The 14,306-nt window shown below is 50.2% G+C and overlaps 1 protein-coding gene across 1 annotated transcript; it reads right to left on the reverse strand.

The window, feature by feature from the left end:
• Positions 1–1,058: 1,058 nt before the first annotated feature.
• On the reverse strand, positions 1,059–3,019 carry Islr (immunoglobulin superfamily containing leucine rich repeat). The gene has a single exon (XM_032909560.1). The coding sequence runs from the start codon at positions 3,017–3,019 to the stop codon at positions 1,733–1,735; it is 1,287 nt and encodes a 428-aa protein (XP_032765451.1). The 3' UTR covers positions 1,059–1,732.
• Between the last annotated feature and the right edge of the window lie 11,287 nt (positions 3,020–14,306).

Consider the following 14,306-nt stretch of genomic DNA (forward strand, 5'->3'; position numbering starts at 1 on the left):
ACATTGAAGTTAGAAGCATTCACCACTACTCCAGGGCCTCGTGCATGCCAGGCAAGCACTCTGCCATTCCCAGCCCGCTCTTTGTTCTTTGAGTTCTGACACACGTAAAAACCAGAGATGGTTAGTAACTTACCCCAGGAGCACAGCATATGGGATCTGGCTCTATCCTAGTGCTTTCTCTCAGTCGTGAAGATGTTCTTGGCCCTGGCTGGTTGATGCTGACAAGGACTCGACATGAGCTGCAAGTTGGAGGAGGATGAGGGAGAAATGAGGCCCCACATGTGGACCCCAGTATGGGGGAGGGGCTGGCCAGCTGCCAAACTCACAGCTGCTACTCCAGACTCAATCTCCTGCCTTCATTCTGCTGAGCTCAGCAGTCCTAGGGCTCTGGGAAAAGGCCAGGCCTGCCCCTGAAGGTCATCGTCCCTGTGAGCTCACATCCAGTCTTTAAAGATAGCAAATAGGAAGACACCTCTGAGCCAGCACAGGCCTGGAGTTCTGCAGCATCTCCTCCCGCAGAACTAGCTATAATCTTGCCACTGTGGTTAGCCCCCAACTCCCAGTCCTACCTCAGGTCGGAGGCTTCTACTCCGTTGGAGCGTCCATCTGGAGGGAGAGCCTGAATGCAGTTGTTTCCTGTCTCCTTCCTCCTGTCTCCTTCCTCCTGTCTTCAGTTTCTTCCTTGTGCCCTGTTCCCTAGTTCCCCATCCTTCCTTCCTCTTGCTCAATCTGTCCCCAGCCATATTCTCTATTCCTGATGCTCTTCTTGGGGCTACAGCCCAGGCCTTCCCATCACCTTACAAACCCTTTCCAAAATGTAGAAATCAATGCTCAGATTTCCATCTCCCTCGTCTCACGGGCTAGTTTGAAGACAGAAAATCTGCAGCTTGGCTCTTGTTAAGACTTAGTAATGAGTCTGGGCTCCCCTCCCATGCCACCTGAAATTCCCCACATATGTCCTCAGGTTCTTGTCCTGTGTTGGCACAACTCTTGCATATGGCCATCCCATCCTCTGATCAAGACTCTTTGGTCCCAACAGAATTCCAAGCAGACGAAAGCAGGGCATCAGAAATACTGTTTATTTTTTCTGCTACCCAGACTGGCTAGCCTCTTTGGAGGGGCGGGCTACGGGTGCATACTCGGAAGGACGGTAGGAACAAGTGTCTCAGGAGGCAGACACAAGCTGTGGGACTTGGGGACTTGGAGTGAGAAGAGAGAAAGGCCCAGTCAGGGATGATTTCCACATCTCATCAGAGGACATCATGAGGACAGGGAGGGCTTTTAGCCTTCTCTTCCCTTGCCTCTGGTACCTCCTTTCCAGATCCTACACTGGCTACTCCAGACCCCCTTCTAGCCCAGCCCCAGTGCCTACCTACAAACTCCTTATCTCTGTGATCTAGAACTCTCAAAGCGGGTCAGGTTAGGGCATCCTTGTTACCCTGTTAGCATGCTGCCCCTGCTAGGAACACAGGCAGTGCTGTTAGCAGCAATTAGCACTAGAGACAATGAGTTTGGGGATATAGTTCTATCCTAGTTGCTAATTCTGAGCAGATCTGCAAGTTGGAGTAATGAGGGGCCTGGAAGAGCTTAGAAAAGGTGGTAGGAAAATGTGAAGTTCCCAGGCTTAACCTCAGGCCTCACCGATTCCAGACCTCGTGGTACTAAGAAGGAACATGGGCAGGAATGTGGTCGTGGAGGGGTTAGGAAGGCCCTGGGGAGGGGCAGGGCGTAGTTAGAAGCAGGAAAGGAAGAGAACAAGCAAGCTTTGGCCTAGCAGGAGTACACCTGAGAGCTGCTGCACAGGCCTTCCTTCGGCTGTTACTGCAGCCTCTGGGGGCCCAGCACGGCTGAGGTAAATGATAACCACATTATCTTCTGGTCCAGACGGCTGTACCTCATTGTCAACCGTATAGCAGCCCTTGCCCTCCACTGTTTTGCCATGGAACTTGCGCCCCACTGCATCCTCTCCCCCCTCACCTGGAGTGGCCAACGCCACATTTACAGAGCTTTCAGCACTGCCTAGCTCATTGGTGGCCAGGCAGCTATAGGTGCCCTCCTCCAGTTTGCCAAAGTCAGGGATAAGCAGGCTGCCATTGGCAAAGGCCTGGAAGCGTGGCTGCCCACTGGCTGCAAGGGCGCCAGGCAGGGGACGTCCATCAGTGCCTACATTAGGACTGGCGATCTCCACCGTGCCTCCTGGGGTGTGAATATGCCAGTGAAGCTGGGGGACTGGCTGTCCATCCACGTCACAGTGGAGTGCCAGCACGAAGCCAGGCCGTAACTCTGCTCCATCTTGGCTGGGCTGGTAGCTTAGTTGCACTGAGGGTGCTGAGCAGGGCAGGGGTGGCAGGCGGCTTAGTGGGGTACCCTTCAGCACATGGGGTGACGTACAGGCAATGTTGTCCTGTTCTGGAATAGACACGGCTGTGGCCAAGGCCCACGTCTTGAACCACACGATGCCACAGGTGCAGTCGAAAGGGTTGTGATTGATCTGCAAGTGGGACAGCGAGGTGAGCGGCGCGAAGGTGCCCTCCGCTAACGCGTGCAGGTGGTTGTGATTGAGCTGCAGAGAACGCAGGGCATGGAGGCTGCGGAAGGCATCCCGGGGGATGAATGCTAACTCATTGCTGTCCATCTTGAGCAGCTGCAGAGCACTGAGGTTGTGCAGATCGCTCCAGGCAAACTCAGAGATGAGGTTGTGGCTGAGGTCCAGACTCTTGAGGTGGCCCAGAGGGGCCAGAGCACCAACAGCCACGGAGCGGATCTCATTGTGTGCCAGCCACAGCGACTGCAATAGGGGTACTTCTCGGAAGGATCCCTCCAGCAAGACTGGCAGCCTGTTGGCCGACAGGCTCAGCGTGGTCACATTGGCTGGGAAGCCCGGTGGCACACCGTCTAGGTCACGATAGGCACAGTCTGCGATCTGGAAGCCATACTTCTCCCCACAGTCACAGGCCTCTGGACAAGCTTGAACCAGGTTCAGGAGAACAACCCAGCAAAGCAGGCACAGTGCCTGCATGGTACGTCCTATGGGGAAGGGCATGCCACCCGGGTGAGCCTAGGGATTCATAGAAAGGACTTGTCCCTCCTCAGATTCCTGCCCAAACTCTCCCCATTAGAAGGCCCTGTTCCACATAACCCAGCCAAAATCTGATACCACCTAGCCCGCCACCCTCGCCCCCACAGGAGAAGAAACCGAGGCCCAGAGGAGGGCTGGGACTTGCCAAGGTCGTGCAGGCAGGCGGGGTGAAGACAGGACGGAAGTGGACCCCAGCTTCTTCTTTGCACACAGCTCTTTCTGCCTCAGCCTGTTCTTAGCTGAGTTTATGACTTGAAATCTGTCTCCCGGCCACCCCCCTCCCCCAGCACTTCACAGAACCTCCCTTCTGCCCTCCCACATCCTGGCTACAGCCCCTCCCACTAGAGCCCCCCATAGGTATGTTTTGCTGCCCTGGTCCAGACAAGGCCCCTTGTGCAATGCACACACACACCCCCTCCACCCCTCCCACTCTGTGGCCTGTTGTGTTCAAACTACCCCAGGCAGCTGCCTAAATAAACCAGCTAGGACCTCTCAGCTGAGGCAGGGGGGCCAGAGGCTCAGCCCAAATGCAGCTGGGACTTCTGGGGTTGAGATTGTCCAAGCAGATGCTCTCTAAACAGCTCTGAGTAAGAGCCTGTTCCAAGTCCCTCAGACCCAAAGGGATGTGCTAAGAACACACCCCCAACTCCCGCACCCCCGGCCACAGGGGCCCTTTCTTCCCTGACTCACCTCCAAACTGTTCTGAAGTCAAGCTGAGCAGTTTTTAAGACGGAACCAAAGCACTTAAGGACTGGATTGTTTGCAAGTCCACAGGACCAGGATTGCTGGGGCAGGACCAGGACGCTGGAGGAAGGGTTTGCCCACCCTGTTGAACTGGGGGCCTGGGACAGCACTGAGCAGGGGCTACAGGGAAGGTTCTGTGCTGCTAGACTCCTTTCAACAAAACAAAAGTGAGTTTCAGCCACAGGGACTCTGCTTCATAAATGACACTGGAAACTGGACGGGGAAAGAGGCCAAATTTAGGTTGTTAATGTGTGTGTGTGTGTGTGTGTGTGTGTGTGTGTGTGTGTGTGTGTTTTCTCTCTCTCTCTCTCTCTCTCTCTCTCTCTCTCTCTCTCTCTCTCTCTGAAGTTCCAACTTCCTTAAAGTCACAGCACTATCTGGGCAGGAACCAAAAAAAGATGAGGCCAGAAAGTTTTTTTTTGGTTTTGTTTTTTAAATGGGGGAGGGTAAGAAACTGGATCTCGTGGAAAGTGGAAAATTTCTAACCTCTCTTCCAAGAAGGAAAAAGAAGCGGCCCCTTCCTCCTGCCTGGCTGTTCTGGGGTTTGTGTGCGCAGCTGAGTGTGTGCTGTGGGCTTGGTGGTGGCGGGGAGTGGATGTTACTGCGTGTGGATGTGTATTAGGGGCTTGCAGTAGGAGACTCTGTGTTTGTGAGAGTTTGAGACTGTGAGGATGCTTGTGTGTGTCTGTGTGATGGTGTGTTTGTATACGGACGTGAATTAGTCTCTTCGTGAGTGTGTGTTCCTGTTTGTGTGTGTGTGTGTGTGTGTGTGAGTGTGTGTTTGGGGTGCTTCTCGATGAAAAACTGTGAGGGTCAAAGTGTAGGAAACAGCCACCAGGCTCTAGCCCCTGGGCGAGAAGCCAACGTGTTAGTTTTTTTTTTAAGTAAATATATCCAGAAGGCTGAGGCTGTCGGGCAGGGAGCTCCCAAGGCAGCAGCCCAGCCCCACACTGAGTGGGCTGTGTGTGCAGGCAAGATGACAGAGATGACAGCATGCCTGACAGAGAGCAGGAGTCAGCCTTGGCAGAGGCGTCACTGGCTGGGGATTCTGAACACCCTGGCTTGTAGGCCCCAGCACGCAGAGCCATGTTGAGAGGCCTCACTTCAGGAAGGGTCCCTGAGGCTCAATCCCCTTGATGCTGAAGTCCTGTAACCTGCTAGACAATCTGGTGAGCTTTGCCACCATCCCACACTGAGTGAAAGGGGCAGCTGCATCCTGAGGGGCGGACGTGAGACTTTTCTTTCTGAGCATGAAGGACCATGGGTAGGAATGGAGCAAGGAAGAGGTCCAAGTCAAAGGAGCCGGGGAGAACTGAAAGACAAGGGAGCCAGAAAAACTCCCGAGCGTGGACCCCTCCGCTCTCCACAGAATATGCCTGTGTGCTTCCCACTAGCTGCCTTCACCCATGGTTTCTCTTCTTGTCTGTTAGCCTGAGAGAGTCTGCTTACCCTCTCAGTGAGGCCAAGGGGACAAGGGTATTGTCTTGACTGGAACTTTATGAGGAGCCTCTCCCCAGTTCCTCACATCCCCTGCCTGTGGGGAAGCTGCTGGAGATCCACCCCCAACCCAGTACTGCCTGCAGACACCAAGTCTGAAGCTAGGGAAGTTATTGTAGATTCCTTTAGGTGTGCCCCTCTCTCCTCTCCTGCCCCCAGGAAGCCTTCATTTGCACCTTCCTTGTTGTATGGGCGAGTTTGTGTTGGAAACGCAGCGGCTGGAGGCTTTCACATCCAGATCCAACAGGGCAGGGGGAATCTGGGCCCAGTGTTCGTCAGGGGCGACTCACCTGTGACTAGGGCCTCTCTAGGCTTCTCAGAACACAGCCACACACATTCACTCATTGCACAAAGCCCATGCCATCAGCCCCACCTGCAGGGCCCTCCATGGAGCTCAAAGTCCCCACTCTACCCTACTTCTCTAAAGTCCACCCAAGAACAGGTCAGCCAAGCTCCCTACCCCTCAATCCCTTTTGCTATGTGTGCTTCCTTCTGGCGTAGATGATAGAAGCCAAGTGGTACACGTTATTCTCAGCAGTTGGGAGGCAGAGGCAGGTAGATTTTTGTGAGTTCCACAGAGTTCCAGGACAGCCAAGGCAAAACAAAAACCTCCCAAAAAACAGACAAACCCTAAAAGAAGGAGGAAGAGGAGGGGAGGGGAGGAAGAGGAAGAAGAGGGAAGGAAGAAATAAAAAAAAAGAAAAGAAAAAAATGAAAAAAAAAAGAAACTACCTCATCGCACAGCCTTCTGAGGTCCCTAAGTCTGGGGTTGTCCTCCTCACTAATGGATCTCACTGCCTGCCCAGCCTTCCCTTCCCCACGCTTGCTCTGATCTGCAGCTATTTGTTCTTCCATGGGTAGACAGATGCCTTGCCTTGCAGGCTGCTGTTGAGCCTGGTACACATATGAAGTATACACATGAAGTACACATATGAAGTACACATATGAAGTACACATATGAAGTACGCATATGAAGTACCAGGTACACCCAGAAGTGCTTGGGTGTATGAATGAGTTGTTGGGTCATCAGATGCCACAGAGGAGTGTTTTAGGGTTCACTGTTCTCTTCCTTGGGGCACAAATGAGGACTCTAGGCCAGATGGGAGGAGGGGTGTACCGAAGGAAAGTTCCTTACAATGAGGACATTTCAGGGAAGTCTGTGTACAAGGTCAAGGAGCCAAACTTTTCGTGGATGTCCCACGAACAGCAGGCCTGGCCTCCTCATTCCCTACCAGCAAACGATCTTGATGGCAACCAAACTCCAGTACCTAGAATTCCATTTCAAAATATCCCTGGAAGTTGAGGGCAGGAGAAACAAGTGGGCATGGCCCACCCAAGCAGAGGAGAGTGTAGTGTCAGCCCAGGTCCAACTAAGGCTGCCAGAGTACAGGGCCTCTGCCACCCGGGAGACGGTGAAACAAGGGCTAGATCAGAGCAGGCGCCATCTGACCTTTTCATGACCCCTTTCACAATGGAACATGTAAATCACCCCCAGCAGGGCACTAGGAGCAGTTCATAGCTGTTCAGGATACAACCTCTTCAAGCAACTGTTTCCTGTCCCATCGGTGACCCCAGATGAAGCTCTTTCCTGCAAAGGCTACTCCAGAGGATACAATGTAGCAAGCCAGAAGGGGTAGGAATCTCCTCCCAGCCTGTTGCTAGCTCCCTGCCCACCACTGAGGCCATCCTTGCTCAGGTCAGAGTAGGCCCTGAGAGGGTATGCGAGGCCTTGACTGTCACCCACAGACAGGAGATTGGAGAGCCTTTCTCAGATCCTCAAGCCCACTGAGCGATCTTAGTCTGCAACAGTCCTCAAAGGAGGGGTACTGCGGAAAAGAGAGGAAAAGCATCCCCTCCTGCCAGCCCACGTCTCTGCCCCCAGGGTTCTTTGACAGCTTGCAGAGTGGCCAACCAACTGCCCTGCTCTGCCTGCTGGTCTTTCAAAGATCCTCACTGCTCCATCTACCAGGCCTAGAAGAAGGTGATGGTTGGTCTCCCTTGGAGGGGCTGGCACTCACTCTCCCTTCCCCAGCCTTTTCTTCTTTTTCCTTTCTCATTCTGCAGACTCAGTCTTCTCTCCTGCGCCCCCCCCCCCCACTTCTCTTTCCTCCTATCCCACCACCTTCAACTAAGGCGGCCAGTCCCACACCAGCTTCGGCTGCACAGCAGGAAGCCCCCGAGCCCAGGGAGGCCCCTAAGGGGCCTCTGCACCCTGCCAGGCCACGTCAGCTTTTCCTGGAAGGCAGGAAAAAAATCCCAAACATAGAGGTGTGTGTATGTATGTAGGGGTAGGGGTGCGGGAGTGGGGGGGGGTCAGATTCAGCGGGGAGAGAAAGCTGGAAGGGAAAAGAAACCCAGGAAGTAACAGCCACTGAGCTAGGACGGAGTTGCAGACTGAGACACAGAGTATATGTCTGGGGAGGAAGGTGGCGGTGACCCAGGTGGAGAAGGGAAGCCAAGAGGAGCAAGAGGAGGCAGGCCTGAAACGAGACGAAGAAAGGACTGGAGTCTGAAATAGAAACATTGTGCTGTCACAGTACACACTGAACTGCCCCAGCAAAGGGCAGCCTTGGTCTCTGACTCATACCAAGTGTCCTCCACACAGCTTGGAGGAGCCCTTGCGAGGAAGCTGACTCTCACGGGGATCTGTTTCACTAAGTGCATGTGTGTGAGTGCATGCTAGAGCCAGGAGGAGCCCACGGTGTGCACACTCAAGACTACGGATGGGATAGCAGGGCAAACCTAATTTTCTCTACTGCATCCACCTCTACCTGGAGACTCCCGCTGACTCTGCCCTAGCCAAGCCTGACTCTGAGACTGCCTTTCCCACTGTCTCCTGCTGACTCTGCCCTAGCCAAGCCTGACTCCTGAGACCGCCTTACCCACTGCCCCCTCGCCTCACACTCACTTTCCCCACCATTCATGGTTTTTGTTTCGGGGTCTCTGACCTCAGAAACCATAAGCCTGTGATTGGCCAGCTCCTAGCTACCGCTAGCACTCACCCACCCCGGCCACCAAGTTGTTGTACACTTCTCTTACAACGCTTACTTCTTTCTTATCTTTTGAGATCTGTTCGAATGCAAGCTCCCAGAAAGGCCCTTTCTTTACTAATTCTCTATACATTTCCTGTCTATCTCTCCAATCTAAGAGTGAGCCCTGAATGGACAAGGACATGATTGTGCTTACTGCTGTCCCCCAAGGAATGGCAAGGGCCCGCCTTTTAGAAGATGCTCAATAAATAGTTACAGAGTAACACAATGGTTTGAACATGCTTGGCCTATGGGAGTGGCACTATTAGGAGGTATGTGTGTGTCCTTGTTGGGGTAGGTGTGGCCTTGTTGGGGAAGTGGAGCATGCTGACGCTAAAAGAGAAACCAAACAAGAGATTCTTACAACTGAATTCCAAGGCTTACTTCTTAGTCTTCCTGTCCCCTCACCATTTCCTAGGGCAGTGGATCTCAACCTTCCTAATGCTGTACTCTTTAATACACTTCCTCATGTTGTGGTGACCTCAACAATAAAATTATCTTCACTGCTATTTCATAACTGTAATTGTGCTACCATGAATCATAGTATAAACATCTGTGTTTTCCAATGGTCTTCGGCAACATGTGAAAGGTTCATTTGACCACAAAAAGGGGTTGAGATTCACCTCCCTAGGGGGTTAGCTTCCCATGATGTCTGTATTTATTTCTATTGTGGTCATATGCCACAACCCTATTCAGAACATTTGCAGGGCTCTGGCAAGGCCACAGTGAGAGACTCACACCCTGTGGATACATATATGTGCCATCCCCCACAAGCTGCCCAACAGTTACCAATCCTTCCTCCTTGACAAATACACTTCCACAGCCACCTAGAAGAGCAGGTTCAGACTTAGCTTTTGCAAAAGGGGACATCTGAATGGAAAGGGAAGACAGTGGAGACTGGGGCAGCTGTAGAGGGATGCATCTACAAGAGAGGAACCCCCTAAAATGGCCATTGGCCTGCAGAGCCCAAGGAAAGGCAGAGAGCAGGTCCCAGTCCTCCACAGTCCATAGAGGGAACCAGCGCTGAGGACTTCTAGCCTTCACAGCTGTCACATTCTGGCCTGTGACGTGATATGGTACATCTGTCACCTAGTTTGGGGGGGTCTAATCACTTCACTCTTTGAAGAAGTATGGTTTCATTGCCCTTATATAGTCCTCTTTCTTCCCTCTCTAGCCATTCTCATTTTGCTAGCTAAAATATCCTTGGGGCAGGGTGCTGGAGAGATGGTACAATGGTTAGGAGCACTGGCTGTTCCTCCAGGTGACCCAGGTTCAATTCCCAGCACCCACCCCCACCTGGTGGCTCACAAGTGTCTGTAACTCCAGTTCAAGAAGGTCAGACACCCTTTTCTGGTCTCTGAACATACCAGGTGAGTGTGTATTGCATAGACACATATGTGTAGGCAAAAAAAAAAAAAAAACCAACCCATATACATAAAATAAAATGAAAAATGTTAAACGTGTAAAAAGTATTCTTGGGGCAGATGAGGTGGGTCAGTAGATAAAAACTTGATGACCTGAGTCTGAGAGAGAGAGAACTCCAGCAGGATGTCCTATGACCTCCACACTGGAGTCATGGTAAGTCCACATGCACACACATGGATCAGCATGCACACAAACAAATAATTGTTCTGCTGGTTACACGACGCAGATGTGTGCACTAGGACTTTGCACTCCACAGAGGTGTCACGTACTTTAAGGACATTCTGCTGTAAGTGGGAAACTCTGGGGGAAGCTTTTATTCCTTTCTTCTCTTTTATTTTTCCCTAATTAAGTCTCTCATAGTCTTACCTGTACATCATAAAGGATGATATTTTTATGATTCGAAAAATCCTAAGTCCAATGGTGTAAAAGTAACTTTTATTCTCCTGCTCTAGGCTCGCTGCCTCTGTCTGCTAACCTGGGCCTAATCCTGGAAGCTTCCTGGAAGCCTCTGTACAATCTTATCTAGGCCTAGCATGTTGTCAGCCTCTGAGACTCGCTGCTGAATAAGCTCACCCTTTCTAGCTCTGTCTGATCTCTTCCTGGCTGATTCAACTCAGCTGCTCTGGATCAAAACTCCTCCCCAAGCTGACAGATCCAATCTGGCGTCTCTTGGCTTTTCCTAAATGGCCTTGCTTGGCCTTGTATTAACTTTGGCAATACATTCTAATCTTCTGGCCCCTTCTCATTCCATGGCCCATTCTGTCTTCACCCGTGTCTAGCTTTTCTCTCTCTGCAACCTGTCTCTCTATAACTGTGCCAGTAAAACAGCCTCCTCTCTTCCTCTGCGCTGTTCCCTCTTGTGTTGCTTCCCTTTCCTCTCCTGAGAGTTGGGCGGATCCTATTCTGTCAAATCTTTCTCTGAGACGTCACTTTGTCTGCCGCTTCAATTAGACTTCATTTTCAAACATGAGTGCTTCCTTCTAAGACCTAACTTTTCTTTCGTTGTTTGGGGTCACAGGTGTGTACTAAGGGCCTGTCTGTGTTCCAGCCAGAGGGATTAGAGGTGTGTGCTAAGGCTGAGCCATACCACAACTAGAAATAGGTTTTTCCAGCCAGCAACGCAATCTTGAGGTTCACAGTGTGATCAGCTATCCTGCAGCATAGCAGTTTCACTTTGTTCTCGGAATCTAAAAGTTGGTTTTTTTAAATCAGTAACCTAATATTCCATTCTCATGTCCACATGCGTACTGTCTGTGCCACTGCTGAGGACTATCCAGGGTTTACATTTCCTTCTCTCCTGACCCAGCGTCAGGACACCATCAAGGTCAGATACTTTCTGCTGTCTCTCAGCTCCATCAATCCCTGAGAAGTATGAGAGCCTCATTTGCCTTATATTGGGGCTATGGCTTCTCTGGGAGAGCGTCTGAGCTACCTGAAATCCTAATTGCTTTCTTTATTCTTATTGTCAAAAGAATAATGAATGGGCCTTCACCAGATGCTAAAAATAACCCTGGCTTTGTGCACAGCCCCTGTGCTGACTTCACCTGGGGTAAAAATCATCTAGTTGCTTGCCGAATTGACACTGCACATGTACATTTCCTCCCCTCTCCCTCTCCCTCTCCCTCTCCCTCTCCCTCTCCTTCTCCCTCTTCTTCTCCCTCTCTCCTCTTTCCCTCTCCCCCTCCCCCTCTCCCTCTCCCCCCTCCCTCTCCCTCTCTCCTCTCTCCTCTCTCTTCTTCTCCCTCTCCCTCTCTCCCTCCCCCTCTCCCTCTCCCCCTCTCCCTCTCTCCTCTCTCCTCTCTCTCTTCTTCTCCCTCTCCCTCTCTCCCTCCCCTCTCCTCTGTCCTCTCTCCTCTCTCTCTCTCTCTCTCTCTCTCCTTTATGTAGCTTCAGACTACATTTTGATCTTGGGACAACATGGAATTTCTGCTTCTACCTCTCTAGGCCTAGGATTATAAACTACTACACATGCTGTCTACTGTCTATTTAGAGTCATGACCCACTAGGTTGGCTAAGTGATACCCAGGCAGTGCCTTTAACAGCCTTAGGAATCTTTGCAGAATTGTTTTTTGTTGTTCGTTTTTATTTGATTTTGACAGAAGAAGATTAGGGAACAATTTACTAGTTGCATCCATGTTTGTAACTTTTGTTACAAATGTGTATGTCTGTGTGTGTGTGTGTGTGTGTGTGTGTGTGTGTGTGTGTGTTTCAGGGTTACACAGACCAACCCCTATCCCTCTGAAGTTCCTACTAAAATCCCAAAATTTCTGTCATTGTATTTTGAAAGAGAAGAAGCATCAGTGGGCAGGAGGAATAACCTATTACTGTTATTCCACTAGATAGACATAACAATAAAACTACTAATGAGTTATTGCTGCACCCACAAATCAATGCATGTCTCAGTCCTCATCAGGGACACTTCTTGTGGTAGATGGTAATTAATACAGAAACCTAAACTGGTCAATGTGCAGAGAACAAAAGACATCAATATCTACGTCACATCTCTCCCTCTACTCGTGGCTTATGGATGGATCTATATGGAAGAGAAGGTGGAAAAATCATAGGAGCCAGAGCATATGACTTCAAAACTGTGGTTTCTAACCACCAGGAGACAAATGCCCATGCAAACGCAGAGAGACTGTGGCAACATGCATCAGACCTGAAAACCTCAAGCCAGGGAACTCTCACCCCAGCTCCGAGGCTCTCAGTATTTGATTGTCACTGGAAGAGGGAAAGTCCATTTTTACTCCCAGTGGAGTAGCACCTGATGTGGAAGCTTGAATGAGAATGTCTGTTCCACCCCCACCCTGTAGGCTCTTTTGTTTGAAAATGCAGTGGTGCCCAATCAGTGGAATTGTTTGATAAGGATTAGGAGGTGTGGCCTTGTTGGAGAAGGTGTGTTGCTGGTGGCTTCCTTTAAGGTTTCAAAAACCTACAACCAGGCCCAGTCTCTCTCTCTCCCTCTCTCCCTTCCTCCCTCCCTCAAACTTATGGATCAGATGTGAGCTCTCAGCGACTGCGTCAGCATCAGGCTTGACTGCAGCTATGCTCCCTGCCACAATAACCATGTAAGCAAGCTCCTACTTAAATGCTTTCTGTTATAAATTGCTTTGGTTATGGTGTCTTCTCACAGCAATAGAATAGTAACTCAGGCACCAGCTAAACCAGGAGGGGAGATGAATATGAACAAAATACTTTGTGTGAAATTCTCAAAGAATAAATAAAAGCATTTTTTTTTCAACAAAAGAAAGCAAGACCAGAACCCAGAGTCTCTGATTCTTAAGCTCTTATTCTGCCATGTGGAAGAGGGGCCGTACACTGCAACTCCCTTCTTTGTTTTCTTCTGAAACACAAGGGAACTTGGAGGGCTCTGGCAGGAGCTTCTGGGGGGAAGAGGGGAGAGCCTGTGTCTACCACCCACACTGTTGCGCAGCCAAAGCTGACTGCCCAATGTCACGCACATTCCTTGGGTCTTTTCCACACCTGTTCCTACTCTTCTATTTCATGGGAAGAATTTTCTTCTTGTTTTCTTTCTGTCTCAGTTCCATGGGAGACAGACAGTTGTGAGTGCCCATCAAAAAGACCACGTAAGGCTCCAAGAACAACTGCGGAAACTCTGAAATGGATGAAATCCAGGGCCGCTTGTACGTTGCTGGTGGGAATGCAAAATGGCCTAGCTACCTCAGAAGATAATGAGGGAGATTTGCAAAAAAGCAAAGCATACGCTAAGCGTGCAATCCACTAAGTCTAATCTTACAACTTAAGAAAAATAAAAACGCATGTTTGCATACATAAAAACCTGTATACATATGCACATAATAGCATATTCTTAATTACCAAACACTAGAAACCACAAATGTCCATCAGCTACAGAATGGATAAAAGATGCGGTGGAGAAATGGGGAAGCTGCCAACTGGTACAGCAGCTTGAGGGCTTCTCAGGAGCCTGGCGCGTAGGGCAGGCTCTCGAGAATGACAGCCCAGAGACAGTCTTGTGTGGGCGCATGACTGTAATGCCAGCACTTGGGAGCTGCAGAGTGAAACCCTGTCTCAACAGCCACAGGGCCACCAGCAAGACGGCTCACCCGGTAAAGCACTTGCTGCCAAGCCTGATGACCTGAGTGTGATCCCTGGGACCCTCACGATGAGTGGAGAGCCAACTCTGAAAAGTTCTTGCGTGTGCACACATGCGCGTAAAGTTTTTAAATGTAGTTTTAGAAATCTTAACTCTCTTCAAAGAGAGAAAATCCATAACAGTCCATGCCATAATCTTCTATAGCTTTGGATGAGACCATAAAGACATAAAAACAGATGTTGATTTGGAATAATGTGTGATAGCAACTATTCCATAGGATGTATATGTGATTATAAATTAATGGTATATAGTATACATGCTGTTAGTTAATCTGAGCCATAGGACCAGACAGAGATCGTCGGCTGTAATTAATGCAGCCAGTTGAATAATATATTTGAGAAAATACCATTTTTCAAAAGAGATGTCTTGTTTTTTGTGTATGAATGTTACCTGAACA

The sequence above is a fragment of the Rattus rattus genome, chromosome 8, assembly GCF_011064425.1.
Source record: "Rattus rattus isolate New Zealand chromosome 8, Rrattus_CSIRO_v1, whole genome shotgun sequence".
NCBI classification, from domain to species: domain Eukaryota; kingdom Metazoa; phylum Chordata; class Mammalia; order Rodentia; family Muridae; genus Rattus; species Rattus rattus.

Bases quoted from the DNA above. Each gene is read 5' to 3' on its own strand.
- Islr (XM_032909560.1), bottom strand. From the start codon at position 3,019: ATGCAGGCACTGTGCCTGCTTTGCTGGGTTGTTCTCCTGAACCTGGTT.